This window comes from Spironucleus salmonicida, chromosome 4, assembly GCF_000497125.1.
Source record: "Spironucleus salmonicida strain ATCC 50377 chromosome 4, whole genome shotgun sequence".
In the NCBI taxonomy this organism is placed as follows: Eukaryota; Fornicata; order Diplomonadida; family Hexamitidae; genus Spironucleus; species Spironucleus salmonicida.
The window spans coordinates 1,530,500-1,546,012 of NC_090599.1; the positions used below are offsets into that span (position 1 = coordinate 1,530,500).

General features: G+C 28.9%; 12 protein-coding genes across 12 annotated transcripts; 8 read left to right on the plus strand and 4 right to left on the minus strand. All coding sequences in view use genetic code 6, as the record gives it.

Moving 5' to 3' along the window:
• Nucleotides 1–34: 34 nt before the first annotated feature.
• On the plus strand, nucleotides 35–1,468 carry SS50377_24475 (Phosphatidylinositol 4-phosphatase; the record flags this gene model as incomplete). Its single annotated transcript, XM_067908316.1, has 1 exon — nucleotides 35–1,468. One exon carries the CDS (start codon nucleotides 35–37, stop codon nucleotides 1,466–1,468), a length of 1,434 nt encoding a protein of 477 aa, XP_067765290.1.
• A 173-nt stretch (nucleotides 1,469–1,641) lies between these two features.
• SS50377_24476 (uncharacterized protein) lies at nucleotides 1,642–2,280 on the plus strand (the record flags this gene model as incomplete). Its single annotated transcript, XM_067908317.1, has 1 exon — nucleotides 1,642–2,280. One exon carries the CDS (start codon nucleotides 1,642–1,644, stop codon nucleotides 2,278–2,280), a length of 639 nt encoding a protein of 212 aa, XP_067765291.1.
• A 4-nt stretch (nucleotides 2,281–2,284) lies between these two features.
• SS50377_24477 (uncharacterized protein) lies at nucleotides 2,285–2,440 on the minus strand (the record flags this gene model as incomplete). The annotated part of the gene is made up of 1 exon (XM_067908318.1): nucleotides 2,285–2,440. The coding sequence occupies one exon, from the start codon at nucleotides 2,438–2,440 to the stop codon at nucleotides 2,285–2,287; it is 156 nt and encodes a 51-aa protein (XP_067765292.1).
• A 295-nt stretch (nucleotides 2,441–2,735) lies between these two features.
• SS50377_24478 (uncharacterized protein) lies at nucleotides 2,736–2,996 on the plus strand (the record flags this gene model as incomplete). Its single annotated transcript, XM_067908319.1, has 1 exon — nucleotides 2,736–2,996. One exon carries the CDS (start codon nucleotides 2,736–2,738, stop codon nucleotides 2,994–2,996), a length of 261 nt encoding a protein of 86 aa, XP_067765293.1.
• A 263-nt stretch (nucleotides 2,997–3,259) lies between these two features.
• On the plus strand, nucleotides 3,260–4,870 carry SS50377_24479 (Cytosolic carboxypeptidase 6; the record flags this gene model as incomplete). Its single annotated transcript, XM_067908320.1, has 1 exon — nucleotides 3,260–4,870. The coding sequence occupies one exon, from the start codon at nucleotides 3,260–3,262 to the stop codon at nucleotides 4,868–4,870; it is 1,611 nt and encodes a 536-aa protein (XP_067765294.1).
• A 45-nt stretch (nucleotides 4,871–4,915) lies between these two features.
• SS50377_24480 (Transmembrane domain-containing protein) lies at nucleotides 4,916–5,653 on the plus strand (the record flags this gene model as incomplete). The annotated part of the gene is made up of 1 exon (XM_067908321.1): nucleotides 4,916–5,653. The coding sequence occupies one exon, from the start codon at nucleotides 4,916–4,918 to the stop codon at nucleotides 5,651–5,653; it is 738 nt and encodes a 245-aa protein (XP_067765295.1).
• Nucleotides 5,654–5,706: 53 nt separating this feature from the next.
• Nucleotides 5,707–6,279, plus strand: SS50377_24481 (uncharacterized protein; the record flags this gene model as incomplete). The annotated part of the gene is made up of 1 exon (XM_067908322.1): nucleotides 5,707–6,279. One exon carries the CDS (start codon nucleotides 5,707–5,709, stop codon nucleotides 6,277–6,279), a length of 573 nt encoding a protein of 190 aa, XP_067765296.1.
• A 6-nt stretch (nucleotides 6,280–6,285) lies between these two features.
• On the minus strand, nucleotides 6,286–9,837 carry SS50377_24482 (Phosphodiesterase; the record flags this gene model as incomplete). Its single annotated transcript, XM_067908323.1, has 1 exon — nucleotides 6,286–9,837. One exon carries the CDS (start codon nucleotides 9,835–9,837, stop codon nucleotides 6,286–6,288), a length of 3,552 nt encoding a protein of 1,183 aa, XP_067765297.1.
• A 966-nt stretch (nucleotides 9,838–10,803) lies between these two features.
• Nucleotides 10,804–11,361, minus strand: SS50377_24483 (ADP-ribosylation factor; the record flags this gene model as incomplete). The annotated part of the gene is made up of 1 exon (XM_067908324.1): nucleotides 10,804–11,361. The coding sequence occupies one exon, from the start codon at nucleotides 11,359–11,361 to the stop codon at nucleotides 10,804–10,806; it is 558 nt and encodes a 185-aa protein (XP_067765298.1).
• A 133-nt stretch (nucleotides 11,362–11,494) lies between these two features.
• Nucleotides 11,495–13,387, plus strand: SS50377_24484 (Transmembrane domain-containing protein; the record flags this gene model as incomplete). Its single annotated transcript, XM_067908325.1, has 1 exon — nucleotides 11,495–13,387. One exon carries the CDS (start codon nucleotides 11,495–11,497, stop codon nucleotides 13,385–13,387), a length of 1,893 nt encoding a protein of 630 aa, XP_067765299.1.
• A 35-nt stretch (nucleotides 13,388–13,422) lies between these two features.
• SS50377_24485 (uncharacterized protein) lies at nucleotides 13,423–14,058 on the minus strand (the record flags this gene model as incomplete). Its single annotated transcript, XM_067908326.1, has 1 exon — nucleotides 13,423–14,058. One exon carries the CDS (start codon nucleotides 14,056–14,058, stop codon nucleotides 13,423–13,425), a length of 636 nt encoding a protein of 211 aa, XP_067765300.1.
• A 60-nt stretch (nucleotides 14,059–14,118) lies between these two features.
• SS50377_24486 (Threonylcarbamoyl-AMP synthase) lies at nucleotides 14,119–15,174 on the plus strand (the record flags this gene model as incomplete). The annotated part of the gene is made up of 1 exon (XM_067908327.1): nucleotides 14,119–15,174. One exon carries the CDS (start codon nucleotides 14,119–14,121, stop codon nucleotides 15,172–15,174), a length of 1,056 nt encoding a protein of 351 aa, XP_067765301.1.
• Between the last annotated feature and the right edge of the window lie 339 nt (nucleotides 15,175–15,513).

Consider the following 15,513-nt stretch of genomic DNA (forward strand, 5'->3'; position numbering starts at 1 on the left):
GGATGAGTGGAGAAAAAAATTGCGGAAAAAGGAAATGGGATAATATTAACATTATTATATAGTAATTAAAATTGTATTATTATCGATTCGTAGTCATATGCTTGAAAAAAAAAGTATATATTTTGGGAAGTTCATCGGGATTAAAGTGTATGGCACACATTTAAATAATAACAATAATATAAAATAGTTCACACTAACTAAGGATACAAGTACAAACAATTACGAATTTCAAGCACTGAGAAAATTCTTTAACCAACCAGGGTTCTTTATCAACAGTGAAGGCCCAATCGAGTCTAATGTCAATTTTTCTCGATCAGACCATCCTCTATATTTTGGTTATTACTCCAAACATATTTAAGTTTACCGGTTCAATAAAGGGTAAGGAAAGAGATTTTTCTCACGAGGAATTTTACGAAACAATTTTGCTTCAAATGGTGCCATTGTATATTCTTATGGATAAAAAGCACTGCGAGGCGGACCTGCATGTTCCTTCAACTAAGTGCCTGATTTGAAGCCGAAGCCAGAGTTTCAGAATTTTAAAAATTCACCTTCTTATATAAAAAACTTGGTTTATGATTATAAAAACATATTTATGCTTTCATTAATTGATATGAAAAATAGAGAATTGCTGGTTGCTTAAAGTATATTTGATGGTATCATTGCTTCAGGCTACGAAATTCAAGTTTATTCAGTCTCCTTCGTCTTGATTTAATGTAAAGATGATATAGAGGAAGGCTCTTAGTTATTTTCTGGACCGGATAATATGGATTCAGAGAGAATTAAGTTTAAGAAAATCACATTTTTTGATCAGATTGAGGATGGTGTTTACATTTATAGCAAAAATTTTCATTACTTTCACCTAGATTACCATAAAATAATATGTGGTAAGTATAAATACGATATGAGTATATTAAGAGAAGTTTTTGATCTTATCCCCAATAATTTCATACTTAGAGTTAATTGTATCGATTCTTTAGATCGAACTGGCGCAGTACTATCATATTATTTCTAACTTTAAGAAAATAATCACTCAACCCGAAAGGATCATGTCACTTGTGGAAATATATTATCATAGCAGTATGCATCGACAAATTCAATGAAATAAGATCAACAAGAATTTAATATACGGACGCTGAAGGGTAAGATTTAAGATATTAATACCTGGTTTCTCAGATGGGTACGAAATAATCATTGTGATGGTAAAGTTTAAGATGGATATACACTGGTTTAATATGAGAATTTAACTTACAAACGTTATTTTACGATCAATATTTGGTATTACTTACTACTCACTTTTTTAGTAAATATTGCTTCAACATATTTCGTCTTTAAGTATTGCGTATAAACTAAAATTGATCCAATTTTGCCATGTATCGGCTCAGTAATCTTAATCTTAATATTTTAATATCTTATGGCCATTCTTCTCAGAAATAGTTTAGTTAGTCTACCCCGCTACACTTTTAAGTGATGTTTTGCATAATAATTTAGCTATAAGTTTCTTGTCATCCGTTTGATGGATTTTATATTTTCTCCCTTCTGTTAACTTCCATCAGTGTTTTTAATTTGATTTCTATAAACTAATTAAAAACTGCTCTATTATCTTTTACTTATTATTAGATATTATATTATATATAATTTAAAATGCGTCCTCAAAATCTTATATTTTAACCACCATGTAGGGCATTTCCGTAAGAATCTATAAAAGCCCAAGGAGATTCTTAACAACTTTTACTCTTATAGCAACAGAAATTAGAACTAATGGCACTTATTTCAAAGCTTAAGCAGGAAAACATAGCTATCGAAGCAACGAAAATTTAATAAAAATCTATATTTGAAGGTAAAATTTAAGATGAAAAATAAAATTTGAAGTTAGTTTAAGATAATTTAGATGAAACGAAAAATTAGCTTTTAAACGCAGAATCAGAAATTGAAAAACTGAAGTTTTCACTTGAAAATTTTGACCAGTTATAGTTAGAAAAGACTTGTTCACAGGAAGCCAACTGTCGCCTTTTTGCAGAAAAACTAACATTATAAAATGAAAATTAACGTCTGAATACCCTCGTAAAGTAATTTTAAAATAAAGCTAAATCAACCGAGAAAGAGTTGAAAATCGAAAAATAAGTTGCTTTAGAACTAGAAAAAAATGTTGAAGAAATGGAAAAGTACGTTTAGAACAAGGTTTTTGAGGTAAAAAATGAGCTCGAAGCTTACTACGAAGCAGGTAAAAGTAGCTTTAAAAGGCGAATTATAGAGTTAGAGAAGTAATTGAGTGAAAAATGAATGCTCAGATTGAGTCACGTTCCCTATATTTTATTGTTAATTATACTATTTTTCTCTTACATGGATTCGGAAGTTTTTCAGGTAGTTGATCATCTATAGGGGTTTTCTATGTATTTTAAGAGGATTCCTCGGTGAATGGGTTTTTCAGAAAACTAGGCATTTTTTGAAGTATGCTAATAATGATAGTATATTTATTGAAATATTCATATTTTATTGAATACCTATTTATTTCTTAAATAATATATTAGAATTAAAAGGAGCATTGTTGTTTAAACCAGAAAAATATTTTAATATATCTTTTATTATAAAAACGAAAAGGTTAAAATAATTTATGTAAAAACATTATATGTAAATTTTATAAAGCTATACAGCATCGATAAAATTCAACAAAATAAATACAATAATAAGTTATAATTTAATGTAATTATTTAAATGAATCGTTCCAACTTCTTTGAATGGGAGCATGTTAGAATACTATTCATATTAAGCCATGTCCTTTAAACGTCTGTGGTGAAATATTAAATACAGTATGCAAGAGGAAACTTCACTACGAGTTCGAAGATGATTTTTAGTATCAAGTTGCTGTTGAAATTAGTACTGGATCAAAAATACATACTATAACTGAGTCAGAAGAAACAGAGTTATTTTATATAGTATCTTGTATGAATGATTCGTTTTCAAAAAGCCTTTAAGGAATTTTGAGTAAAAGTGATTGAGTTTGATCCTGCATTTTAGTTCATATTAAAAATATAATAGAGCTATAATTATATATAATTTTTAAAATACTTTTGCAAATTTTATCATGAAGCTTCATTTATAAAACTACAAGATTTTAATATTAAGATAATACTATGTATAGTATAATCTAAAGTTTATATATTGTCTTCTAAATTACTGTTACTCTCTTACTTACTTATTATTTGACAATAAAATCTTATAATATTATTATATATAAAAGTTATATTATTTATAAAATTTAATGTCCTGGCTTTACTAATCGCCGGCAGTTTCTTTTGATGCAGGATTTGAGTCAGGAAATTTAGCTTCTGCAGAAAGAGTAGCAGAATTTGAATATGATCTATTTATCTAGCCAGATCATTAAACTTCTACAAGGTTGTGGTTTTATTTTAGATGTTCTCAGGTTCCAATTAGTCTACCTATTGTTTTTAATATTATTGGAATTTCTAAGACTAAGACAACTTATACTACATAGTAACGAATATTAGTTCGATCTACCTCAAGAACTAAATGGTAAAGAATGCCATAGCCTCAGCAATTTTATACAACATCCACTAAGCATAAATGTTATACATCAACGCCAGTACTTTCTTTTGTTTTCTAATTTGATAGATAAGAGGAATATTTCTTTGCATTTGGATATCCTTATACATACTCTATGTTATAAAAATTTATCACTAGAATATAAGATCATTAACTACCGTTTGTTTCAATAGAAACATTAGGGTTATCTTTTTAGTAGCGGTAGATAAGTTTAATAAATATAGGTCGTCCTCTATTAGCTAGATACAAAAATGAAAGCAAACCATCATAGCAACATACAGTACTAATTACAGCTAGGTGTCACTCAGGAGAATTTCCTGGATCTTATGTGTGTCATGGAATATTAGAATATCTTATGTCTAATAATCCTAAAGCTAAATTTTTAAGATAAAATATTATTTTCAAGATAATACCAATGATTAATGTGGATGGCGTGATGAATGGATTTTATAGAACTAATGCTAATGGGTTTGATTTAAATAGAAACTTTTTTGATCCTCCTGCATCATGCCCTGAAGCAATGCTCATTAAAAACTTATTTGAATCACTAGTGGGTCCAACTCCAGAACAAGATACATATGCATTTGAATCAAACTTTACAAATACAATGCTATTAGAGCTAGCATAAAGTTTAAACTTAGTTACTGATTAAATAGAATATGAAACTCCTTAGGAACGAGCAAATTCTTCAAATTCTACTAGATCTGATACAAATCGTCCTGTTAATTCATAGTAAAAATAAAGACTTTAAACACCTGCTAAAAAGCCACCTATACCAATAATTATAGCCAAACCTTAACAACCGAGTACTAACTCGTGTTAAACTAAATTGGATTTTGTTATTGATTTACATTCTCATTCAAATATTGCAGGAGGTTTTCTATTTCTTAATCCGGATTCAGGTGTATTTAATAGATAAAAGAGAACATTTTGTGAATAAGTATTTCCAGCTTTATTGGCTAAAAACTGCTCTACATTTAATTCATTGAACAGTAGTTTTAAAGAGTCAAAAAATACAAGAGAAGGTAGTCTAAGAAGAGCATTTATGAATATTGCCAAAGATAAGCTCACAGATGAAGCACCTTATGTTTATTGTTTGGAGGTCAGTAATTCTCATGGGCCAGATCCAAAAGAAGGTGGAAAGGGTGTATTAAAATAAATGTAAAACGAAGATTCAGATGCAGATTAAGAGGATGAAATTGATGAACAAGAGAATTATGTAGCGTATACTCCTGAAAAGTATATGACTATTGGGGAAAAAATATGCGATAGTCTTTATGATATTTATAGTTAAATATTTAAATAGTGATTCTTCATTAATATATATAAATCTACTTTTTTAAGAATCTATAAAATGGAGTCTGGAATTACATTTTTAGCATTCTTTAAATTTTCATGTAAGTAGTGGTATTTATGGACTTTTATAATATTAAATTCTGTATTAACACTTTTTATAGCTAAAGAAAATCATACTTCACCAGATTCAACGAGGTTAGGTTATCTACTAAAACTCAACTCAATATACTACTTATCACTTTTAATTTCAGTTTTGTTTGTACCAATATTATTTTAAGGTGATGGTCGTTTCTATACTTTTTTACTAGGGTCAAATGCTTTGTTTATACTATTTTTTATATCCCTACTAAATCCATTTTACTTAGTATCCACACATTTTCCATAATTAGAAAACATGTCAAATAATAAATTATTCTTTTTCTCACTGTTTGAACTAACGGCTTATTTAACCATGGCATTATTACATATTCTTTGGGGTAGATATTTAGTTTAAGTTAATAAGTTTAATATTTGGTATATTAGTTAAAACTAGGGTTAATTTTAAATAACGTGTGCATATTTTACAGCAGTATGCTTAATACCATCATTCTAACTTGTATTCAATGGATTTTTACAACTTCTAATTAGGTTAATAAAAATATATCAAGATAAAGCTCTATATTAAGGAGAAAATAGTGCTAGTTTTAGAGAAAGTTATCAAGAATACAAGAGATTATTAAAATAGTAAAAAAGAGAGTAAAAATTATTAGAAGAAAGATAGCGTAATCGAAATTAACTTAATTTTGAATCTTACTGATAATTAAATTTAATTCACATGAGGTATATAATATTTTATTATATAAATACAAAATGTTGTCAAAGGATGAAAAATTAAGTTTCTTAAAATTATACGAAAATTTATCTCATGAGAAAGCAGTAAAGCTTCTTACTGATGATAATTATTAGCTGTAATTAATTATACACAAACTTTAATTAAATTATGACATAGGTATATAGGAATAAACAGATAAATTACTTTAGTAATGTTAGCAACCAGAAAACTTATATTTTATTAAAAATGCACAGTCTTTAATGGAAAATTTAGGCTATTGTGATATAGTTGGCTAAACACTAGCTTATTATAATGCTGGAGAGCATGAATTATCAGTTTAAGGTGTTAAGCGGTTGATGAGAGAAATAAATAACAAGTAATTTAAGACAAAAATAACTAAATAATTTTACCAATTTTACGTTAGTCATCATGTACTTTAAAATAAAATCCCTGGATCAGTAATAAAAGCACTATTTCTAGAATTTATTTAATAAGAAAAAGAGTTTCTCAATTATACCCAAAAATAGTTAAATAGTGTTAAGCTTCGAATGGAAAAACTTGATGAGTACATAACTAAATATGATGCTTTATAGTTATTTGATATGATATGAATTAAGTCACTTTTTAGCATTTCTTTCTTCCCAAATTTCACTTGTATTTACCATATTCTGTTAAAGTTTAGCATATAAACAATAGTCCAACTTTGTAAGGGTACTGGCTTTAAAAACTAATCTATTAATTTCACCTAAGAACGGTCTTAGTACAAAATTAACAAAACCTATCTAACTTCCACACAAAAAATCTAAATCTCTTTTGTTGGGATTCAAAATGAGGTTAGGCGGCCAATTTAATTCTCTCATTATATCTCCTGTAATTCTTTACTCATTGATATAGGAGTAAGCCCAATATTCAGCAACAGGGAAAGAACGGGTGGGATTTGCTAAGTCTCCAAATTTCATAATGCACTTCATAACAAACCATTTGAATATTTAATCCCTTTAGTTAATTTTGTTGTGTTTAAACCTATCGAAATATTCCATTAAATAATTAGAACTAATTTTTGTAATTTTTTAAACAAAAGGAAAATGGAACGTCATATCTGTTGCCAAGACAAGTTCAATAAACTTAATCCGAAATTCTCTAAATTGAGGAACCGACCAGTTCAAAAATATAGTGGAAAATTTTGAAACTAATCCCCAGGATAATGAAGCATGTGCCTATTCCATAGGGCCAATATCATTGTAAATAATCGCAGCAACATTCTATGAATTAATACAAAATGGATTATCTATACCAGTATGACCAAAATCATGGCAACATGCTGCCATTATTAAAGAAAATATATCAGTTGGTGAAAGAATAATTTCTCTTTATGAAGCACTTTATTCAAATGAAGTTTATTTCACGAAAGCTGAATATTAAGCATTTATGGCTAAAATTTACAAAAATACCATTTGTACGAAATCTGCGATATGTAATCTATTGTGATATAATGTAGGTGTATAACCTTATTCTAATTCATATAAACATGCAAATAATGCAGTATCTGGAATTTGCAATAGCACGTCAATATCCAAATATTTGATTGCCAAAAATGTAACTGCTAGTGCACAATGACCTTTGGACAAATATTCTATTTATCTAGCATCAAAAGTTGTCCTGAAAAAGTACTATTACACATATTTAAGAAACTTGTCAATATCATACTCTTTAGTTTCAACTTTATGGTAAGTGTCATTATTCTTTAAAACATCATTTATATATAACAAGACATGATATAGTGAATCTTACAAAATACTTAATTTGCAATGTCCCTACATATCAAACTAATAAACAGTATCATGGATTTCAATTTCCGGTAAATTTAAAGGAGTTCGAATATTTTCAGGATATGAATCAGAGAACAACGTCTACATGTAATGATAAACTTACTAACATTCTTTAATTCGCTCTTAATTCTGCAAATATTTGGTCGTATCGTACTAAATGGCCAAATACTATTTCGAACTTTTATTCGATTTCACGAAACTCGGACTAAAACTTTTCATGCTCTATTTTTCTTCAAAAGTATCATTTTCAAGCACAGAAATAATCTCTTCTTCAGTTATTTCTGCTTTTTCTTCAGTATCAAAATCTGCGAATTGAGGCTCATTAAATAACATAGTTGGATCAATTTCATCATCAATATCGCTGCATATTTGACTACGCACTTGAATGTCCTAAATTTCAATTTTATCGATTAAAACAGATTGCGCTAACGTTTACTCGAGCTGGTTTCTGACATCTTCTGGTAGTTTTAAATTTTAAATTTATTATTCAAATATTTGTAAAACCGATTGCATGGCTACTATATGTTGTACTACGGGAGAGTGCTTCGCTTGAATCAGTGAATGAGGACGCTATTATGAAAATTAAAGATATGCCTTGTGTAGATGCTTATGCTATGATATTTAGCTAAATTTCTATAAAAATGAGAGAATATTTGCATCCTCGGCATAGTTAAAACGGTCTGGGAGATACTGATTTTATATTTTAACAATAGGTTGGTAAAAATCAAGTAAGTCGCTTATATAATCTTATTTTTACTAGTCGTTTTAGTTATAAAAGTTATCTAAATCGCCAATATCAATAGTCTTTTTCTTAGTTTTTATTTCAGGAGGTTTTCCAAACATGAGCTCTTTAAATTGTTCAGACTTTGTTGCGTACTTATATATGAATTGTAAATATTTATCAGTATCTTTTTCAAGGAAAACATGAGCTAAATAGCATAATTAGAAGCTTGCCTCGAGTTCAGCACAGTAAAAAATATGATTTATGATCTAACGTTATTTCTTCCGATAAGTCTACCCTTAGGTATCATTACTTGTTTGCTACTACTTGCTTTACTCAGAAGAGTGCTCCTCCTGTATAAATTCGTCATCATCTTCAAAAAACATGGTCTACACGCTATCCTACAACAAATTCAAGTTTTTATCTAACTGGTTAAACGCGTGACGAGAAATACTTAATTCTCCGCTCTGAACGAGGTCCTAATATTTAATAAAAATAATATTTGCGGTTGTTGTATCAATAGTGAATTGTGTTTTAAGTAGAAATGAATCCTGTAGAAACAATAAGAGATTCTGACACCTATTAAAATAGAGCCACCCCGCAAAGAGTTTAAAAAGAACTTCATTCTCGAAAACATTTTCGATTTTCGGTTTTGAGGAAAGGGACACAAAAATAGCTAAAACGGAGCTACAAACAAAGGCAAAAAGGATAGGGACGTACATATATAGTTTATCAAATAGAACAAGTGACTTCTAGGCCTCTACGAGGGCATATGCCCATTTTACTTTGTCGTTTGTTGCGGATTAGTATATTTTGATCAAGTTGGACGAATTTTCGAAAATTCTAATTAGGACAATTTAAAGATAAAAATCATAAATAATTAAAGCTAATGTAATGACATTAAAAATAAAAATGATAAGCGGGAGACCTTAAAATTTTGGAAAAATGTTCTTTGGAAGCTATCTATACAGTCGTTAATCTGGTAATTTTGGTTCTCTATCTTCTAAAAATGATTTGGAAATTGATTATTTATTGAGGGATGATTATGGAATTTTATATAAATGGTCTTTCGCTTGAACTTTGCTTTACCTAGATTTGAATAAAAAGAAATTATGCTAATTATTTACATTCATCATATTTAACATTAAAAATTCGTATATTTGAACTGATAAATAGAGTACAAAAACTAGCAATTTAAAAATGTTGAAGAAAAATATTTAATAAGCAATTGAGTAATTGATTGGAGCTAGGATTAGCAAGAAAAATACAACTGTTTAAAGAACAACTACGTGTGGGAAATATAAAGGTTCTAAGTTCCAGGTTGTTATTATTTAATTATAAGCAAGGTTAAAATAACAGGTTAGCATTAGAATTTATATGCCTAAGTTGATATAATATATGCATTGCAAACCTACATCTGGTTCAAAATAGTTGTATGATACTATAAGCATAAAAAACTGCTAAATTGTTATAAGTACTGCCCCAATTAAGGGAGTTATAACTGAAAAAATAACGACTGGCATTTTTAATGTTAGAGTCTTCTGTAAAAATATAGCTATAGCACACCAACCCGATATAGGGCAGGCTAAGGCAAAAAACTTAGAGAAGTTAGAATCCATTATTACTTAAATATATCATATTAATTTTATATATTTATAAATATATAATTTTTAATATTTTAATTTAAATTATTATTAATATACTAAGTAATAAATAAAAATTTATGACATGTGATGATGAGAAGATTACTTAATCATGTTATTAAAATGGTAGTATTTATCTTCTAATATCTTTAATAGAAATGACATCATATATGTTCCTATTAATATTAACAGTATTCAGAATATTCAAAAAATCACCAGCATATATTTACTTTATATGTGTATATGCAGTTCTTCGATTTGTAAATTGGCTATTTGAGTTTATTAATAAATACTTTTTACTTCCAGACTTTATTAAACACTAGTTATACATTTTACCTTTGTTTCTTATTTTGATTATATTTTAAAATTTATTACATTAGTGGATTCAATACCTAACTACATATGAAAGAATCATAAAAATAACTCTCCAAATAACATTGCTACTTAGTATTATATTGTATATCACTAGTACTATTCTTTATCTTATAAATCACTATTATATTAGTAAGGATCAATATAAATTTTTAGTCGTTGGATATACGGGTGTATTTTTTGGGTTACTCTATATTATTGTTGCCATAGTTAATATTTTTATATGGCATAAAATTAGATATCTCCATTTACTAGATATCGAAATATATGGCGATGTGAAAATAATAATAAAATTTCTTGCTATTTCAACATTTTCCTTTTTGATCTATTCTGGTTTAATCTTAAGTGAAGGGATATATTAAATAGTATCAAGATAGTTTGTATTTCTATGTTGTAATAATGGTAGAACATATACTACATATGAAGGTATAGAATTTTTATTTTTTACATCCTAAATTTTCCCTGTGTTTACAATGGTTATAGTTAGTATTATAAATTTTATTAAATCATAAAGAAATCCTCCATTTCTAAGATTACCAGGAGACTAAATAAATGAGTGAATATGTACGATCATTTCTTATTGTTCTTCCAATATTCTTAGACGCTATCACTTAACCATTTTAATCCATCAAATAATCCTTTGCCAGAGACAGCAGAACATTCTTATACATACCATTTTCTATTTTCTAAAGTAACTAATTTCAAGAAATCAGCAACTTCTTCACCTTTCATTGCTCCTGGCATATCTTATTTATTAGCTAATATGAGTACAGGTATACCGTTTAAATCTTGGCTTTCTAATGCATTTTACAATGCTTGTTATGCCTCTTCTTTACGTGGATCGGTGGAATCTACCACAAAAATTAATGCGTCGGAACCCTAATAATAATGCTACCAAAGATGTCTGAGCTCAGTTTAACCTCCAATATCCCAAACATCGAATGATAGTTTCCCCTATGTAACTTGTTAAAGAGTAAATCCAATAGTTGGTACTGTTTCAACTGTTTCATTATATGCTAATTTGTGCAAAACTGTCGTTTTTCCAGCTGCATCAAGACCAACCATGACTATTCTAGCCTAACGTTTTCCAAAAAGGGAGTCTATGACTCTAGAAAAAAATATACCCATTTATATTTTACGAAGTGGTAGAGGATTATTTAATACTATATAATAATATAATTTAGAAAGATTTCTGTTTAGGAGATTCGAGTTACTTTATAGGTATAATATAATTATTAATATGATTAACATAAAAATTGAAATGACTACAAATCTTAAAAGTTTAAGATTTTTTCCATCTAATTAAGTAATTTAGTAGACATTTGGTCTTGATATTTCTTTATTCAACCAATAAATGTTTTATCTTATTCTATTGTCTATAGGATTTTATATGATGATACTAGCAATCCCAGTATTATATGCCTACTAAGATATACATAATAATGAGCTAAATACATTAACTATGTCACTGCAAAGTTCACTTTTACGTGGATGCCTGTATTATTTTGGTTTGTTGTCTCTCACATTTTCTGCTGGATTCTTTAGCAGTCTAAGAAAAGCATAGAAGCATAATAATAAAAGAGTAGATTTACTGATTATGAATATACCTTAAAATACCAGCGAAGATTAAATTATTAAATCAGTTGAACATATCTCAGGCAATTACACTATTAAAACTATATTGAAGATTGTAAACCCTAAAAGCTATAATTTATAAGAAGATCTTTATTTAAGAGAGAAAGAATTTTATGACAGAATAAAATAAGATGGAGCTAATAAAATGAAAGAATAACAAGGAAAATTTTGGAAAAAAATGAAATTAACGAAATTTGTTTAATATTTTGGATTTTATAGAGACTATGATTACTATAAGTCGTAAATAACATAACTTAATCTTAAAATTAAAATCAGTGCCTTAGATTAGTTAGAAGAAGAGGATGCTGCAATCGTAACATTCAAAGAATTTAATCCAGCACAAAAAATTTTAAAGAAATCTAAAGGTATTTTTGGATTTAAAATATAAAGCTCTCGAGTGCGTGTTTTATTTGCTCCTCACCCTAATGATATTATTTATGCAAATTTGGGTGTTAACAATAAAGTACGATTTGGAAAATAAGTGCTTACTTTTTTAATTGTTATTATTATTTCATTTGTTAATTTTCTAATTTTATGCTGGATGCGTTAATTAGAAAGAAATCTACAAGATAAATAACTATCTTTTGCTGGTGGATACTTTGTATATATTGGAATATTTGTTGTAATGATGCTTTTAGATTTAATTTTCAGACCAGTATTGTATTGGGCTAATTATTTTGAATAACACGTTAGCTATGGAGAAAAGGAGAGATCCTGGATGGTTAGATTATTTATTTACTCTTTACTCAATAAATTAAGCATGATATTTTCAAGAAATTTTGTAGCGTTGCTAAATCTAAAAAATAAAGGCTCTGATTACCTGAAGGGTTTGGCATAAGTATTTTAATATACAACTATTTGGAGAAGAGGATCGGACACAGGTGGGTCAGATTTAATCTCATTTATGTGGGTTTGTATCATTATGTATCCTATTTTAGAATTTTTAGCTCCGATACTATACAAATTATGCTAGTACTCAGCGGCAACTACATAATATGACAAAGAAATCGCCAGGAATGGCACAGATATTAGGTTTACATCTGTATGGACATCGGTCTTAGTTGTATTTTGTACCGTATTTAGTTTTGCTTCTGTATAACCAGAAATAATTTTAATGTTTGCTTTATTTTGCTGTATATATGGAGTTAGCCTCAAGGTAATATAAAGATATCTATGCAAACGTCCTTTTTAAATAAATGGTGTGGCTCAAACATCTGAAATCGTTATTATATTTTCTATTTTAATAGCAGTTTTCTTCTTATCAATTACATATGATAACTGGGCAGTATGGTTTGCTTGTGGAATAATATTCGTTATTTTCACTTATATTGGAAGTTTATTTATATTTTAATCTGTTATTATTCCATATGTTAATAGTACTGAAGCTTTTTTGGAAGAAGAAAGTAAATTGTATTAATTACCTAAACCATTTTACAGTATTTTGGAAAAATAATAAATAGAAAGTGCATCTGATCCATATTATACTACTCCGAGAAATCTTTAGTCTTCCTTTATTTGAGTGACATTATAATAAGCTAATATTAATAAATAAATTCAAAGCTCACCAATATCTTCAAAACTGTCTTCAAATATATCTAGATTTTAAGATTTTATCTCTTACAATTTTTCCTAAATCATATCGAGGTGTTATGTAACTGCATTTCTGGCCTATATCTCCAAATCAGATTTACCTTTTATACAGACTTATATAATATTATCTCTTATCCATTAGAGAGCTTCGTTTGCTGTTTCTTATTATTTCATTGCTGCAGCTGTTGTGAAAAAGTGATAAACTATATTAATAGCTTAAACACTATGTACTTAATACTTCTGAAACGTTTTAAAAGCAAGAAGCAATTATTTATATGCATCCTCTGCAGTTATACTACCCTGTTAGAATTAGATATCTGTAACGAAATGAATAAGTTCTGCGTTAGTAGCTGGATTCTATTCTGGTTAGCAGTCATTAATAAGAAGCAAAAATTCTTATTCTTTTTTCATATTCCCTAATTTGGCATAAATCTTAATTAACTTCATATATAATGAGCAGAGTTCTGGAGCAGCCTTATTATTATTAAATGTCTCCATTCCTATTTCAAAAGCTTCAAGCAAATGCTACAAAGCTTCATCAAACTATCCAATATAAGAGTAAAAGGTGGCAGTTCTAATCAATTCATTAATTTCTTCCATTACTCATTACATAAAAATTTTAATATATAAATCATTATCTCCCTCTTTCCACTCCTTATAATGCCAATCTACTAACCAACACCATCTAATATTGAATATTTAGCAGTATAACTTAAAGCAAATAACCTAGTTGCTATCCCCACCGAAACTGTATATGGTCTAGCAGCAAGTGCCTTGTCCCATGAGGCCTGCTAGAAAATATTTACTGCGAAGCAGCGTCCGCCAACAGACCCACTCATCGTGCATGTTCACAATATTTAATAGATACAATATATAGCGTAGATACCGTATCCTAAGACTTTTAGTTAATTAACAAAGCTATGGCCCGGCCCTCTTACAATAATTCTTCCTAAATTGCAAAATATACCAGAAATCGTCACAGCTGGAGGACCCAATGTTGGTATCCGTATTCCTAAATGCCAGTGTACTCTCGAACTATTAGAAAAATCTGGCCCTCTCGCAGCTCCTTCTGCAAACAAATTCGGTCACATTTCACCAGTTTCTGCGCTTCATTGCGCTTCGGAATTCATTGATTTAGACGTTTTGGACGGTGGAAATTGTGAAATAGGCATCGAAAGCACCGTTCTGGAAATTATCGCTGAAGGGAAAATATATGTTTTCCGAAGAGGTGGAATTACGTAAACAGAAATTTTGGAGGTAGTTGAGGGAGCAGATATCGAGTTTCGCCAGGTGAGTGCCAGCGCAGTCGAAGTGCAGACGGCTCCCGGATAGCTCCTGACACATTATGCAATTAAAGACTGCCAGAGTGTTTTCCTGGCTAAAAATGAAATTCAGATGGACCGGGTTCGCTATTTGGATAAAATAGTGTTTTATGGGCTGAAAATCGGTATAATAAACTATGGATTTTCGGAAGCCCAACTTGTTGCATTTTAGAAGAAGCAGGGAATTGAAAATCCAGTTATTATGAGTATCTCTGACAAACCTGAAAAACTCCTGTATTCGAGTTTAAGGTAAATGGAAGACTTAAAAGTTTAATACTGTGTTATAATTCCGGATTTGACGACCCGTAATGGATCTCCACAAGGAATTTATGCCAGCGTGTTTGATAGAGTTTTTAGGTCTTGTTCTGGGACGTGTTTTAAGTATAATGAGTGAAAGTTTTCATTTCACTTTAATTGGATAAGAAAGCAAATATTAGATTTAACTAGAAATGCTTGCTGATGGGGGGTTTTAGATTATTTTTTGAATCGAGTCTGGTTTTGGTTAGAGAAGTAACTTAGATTAAATATCATTTTAAATAAAAGCTATGTCATAAGGATTTTAGCTTAGATATTTTATTTCAATTTTTGGTTTTTAAGACTAAATATTTTGCGTAGCTAAAGACTAAATACAAGTTTAGTCATTAAAAACCGTTGTGTATTCTCTCCATATTTATTAAAGCATTTTCCGCATTAAATACCCTCTTATTGCGGCTTGGATTAACTGAATAGATTT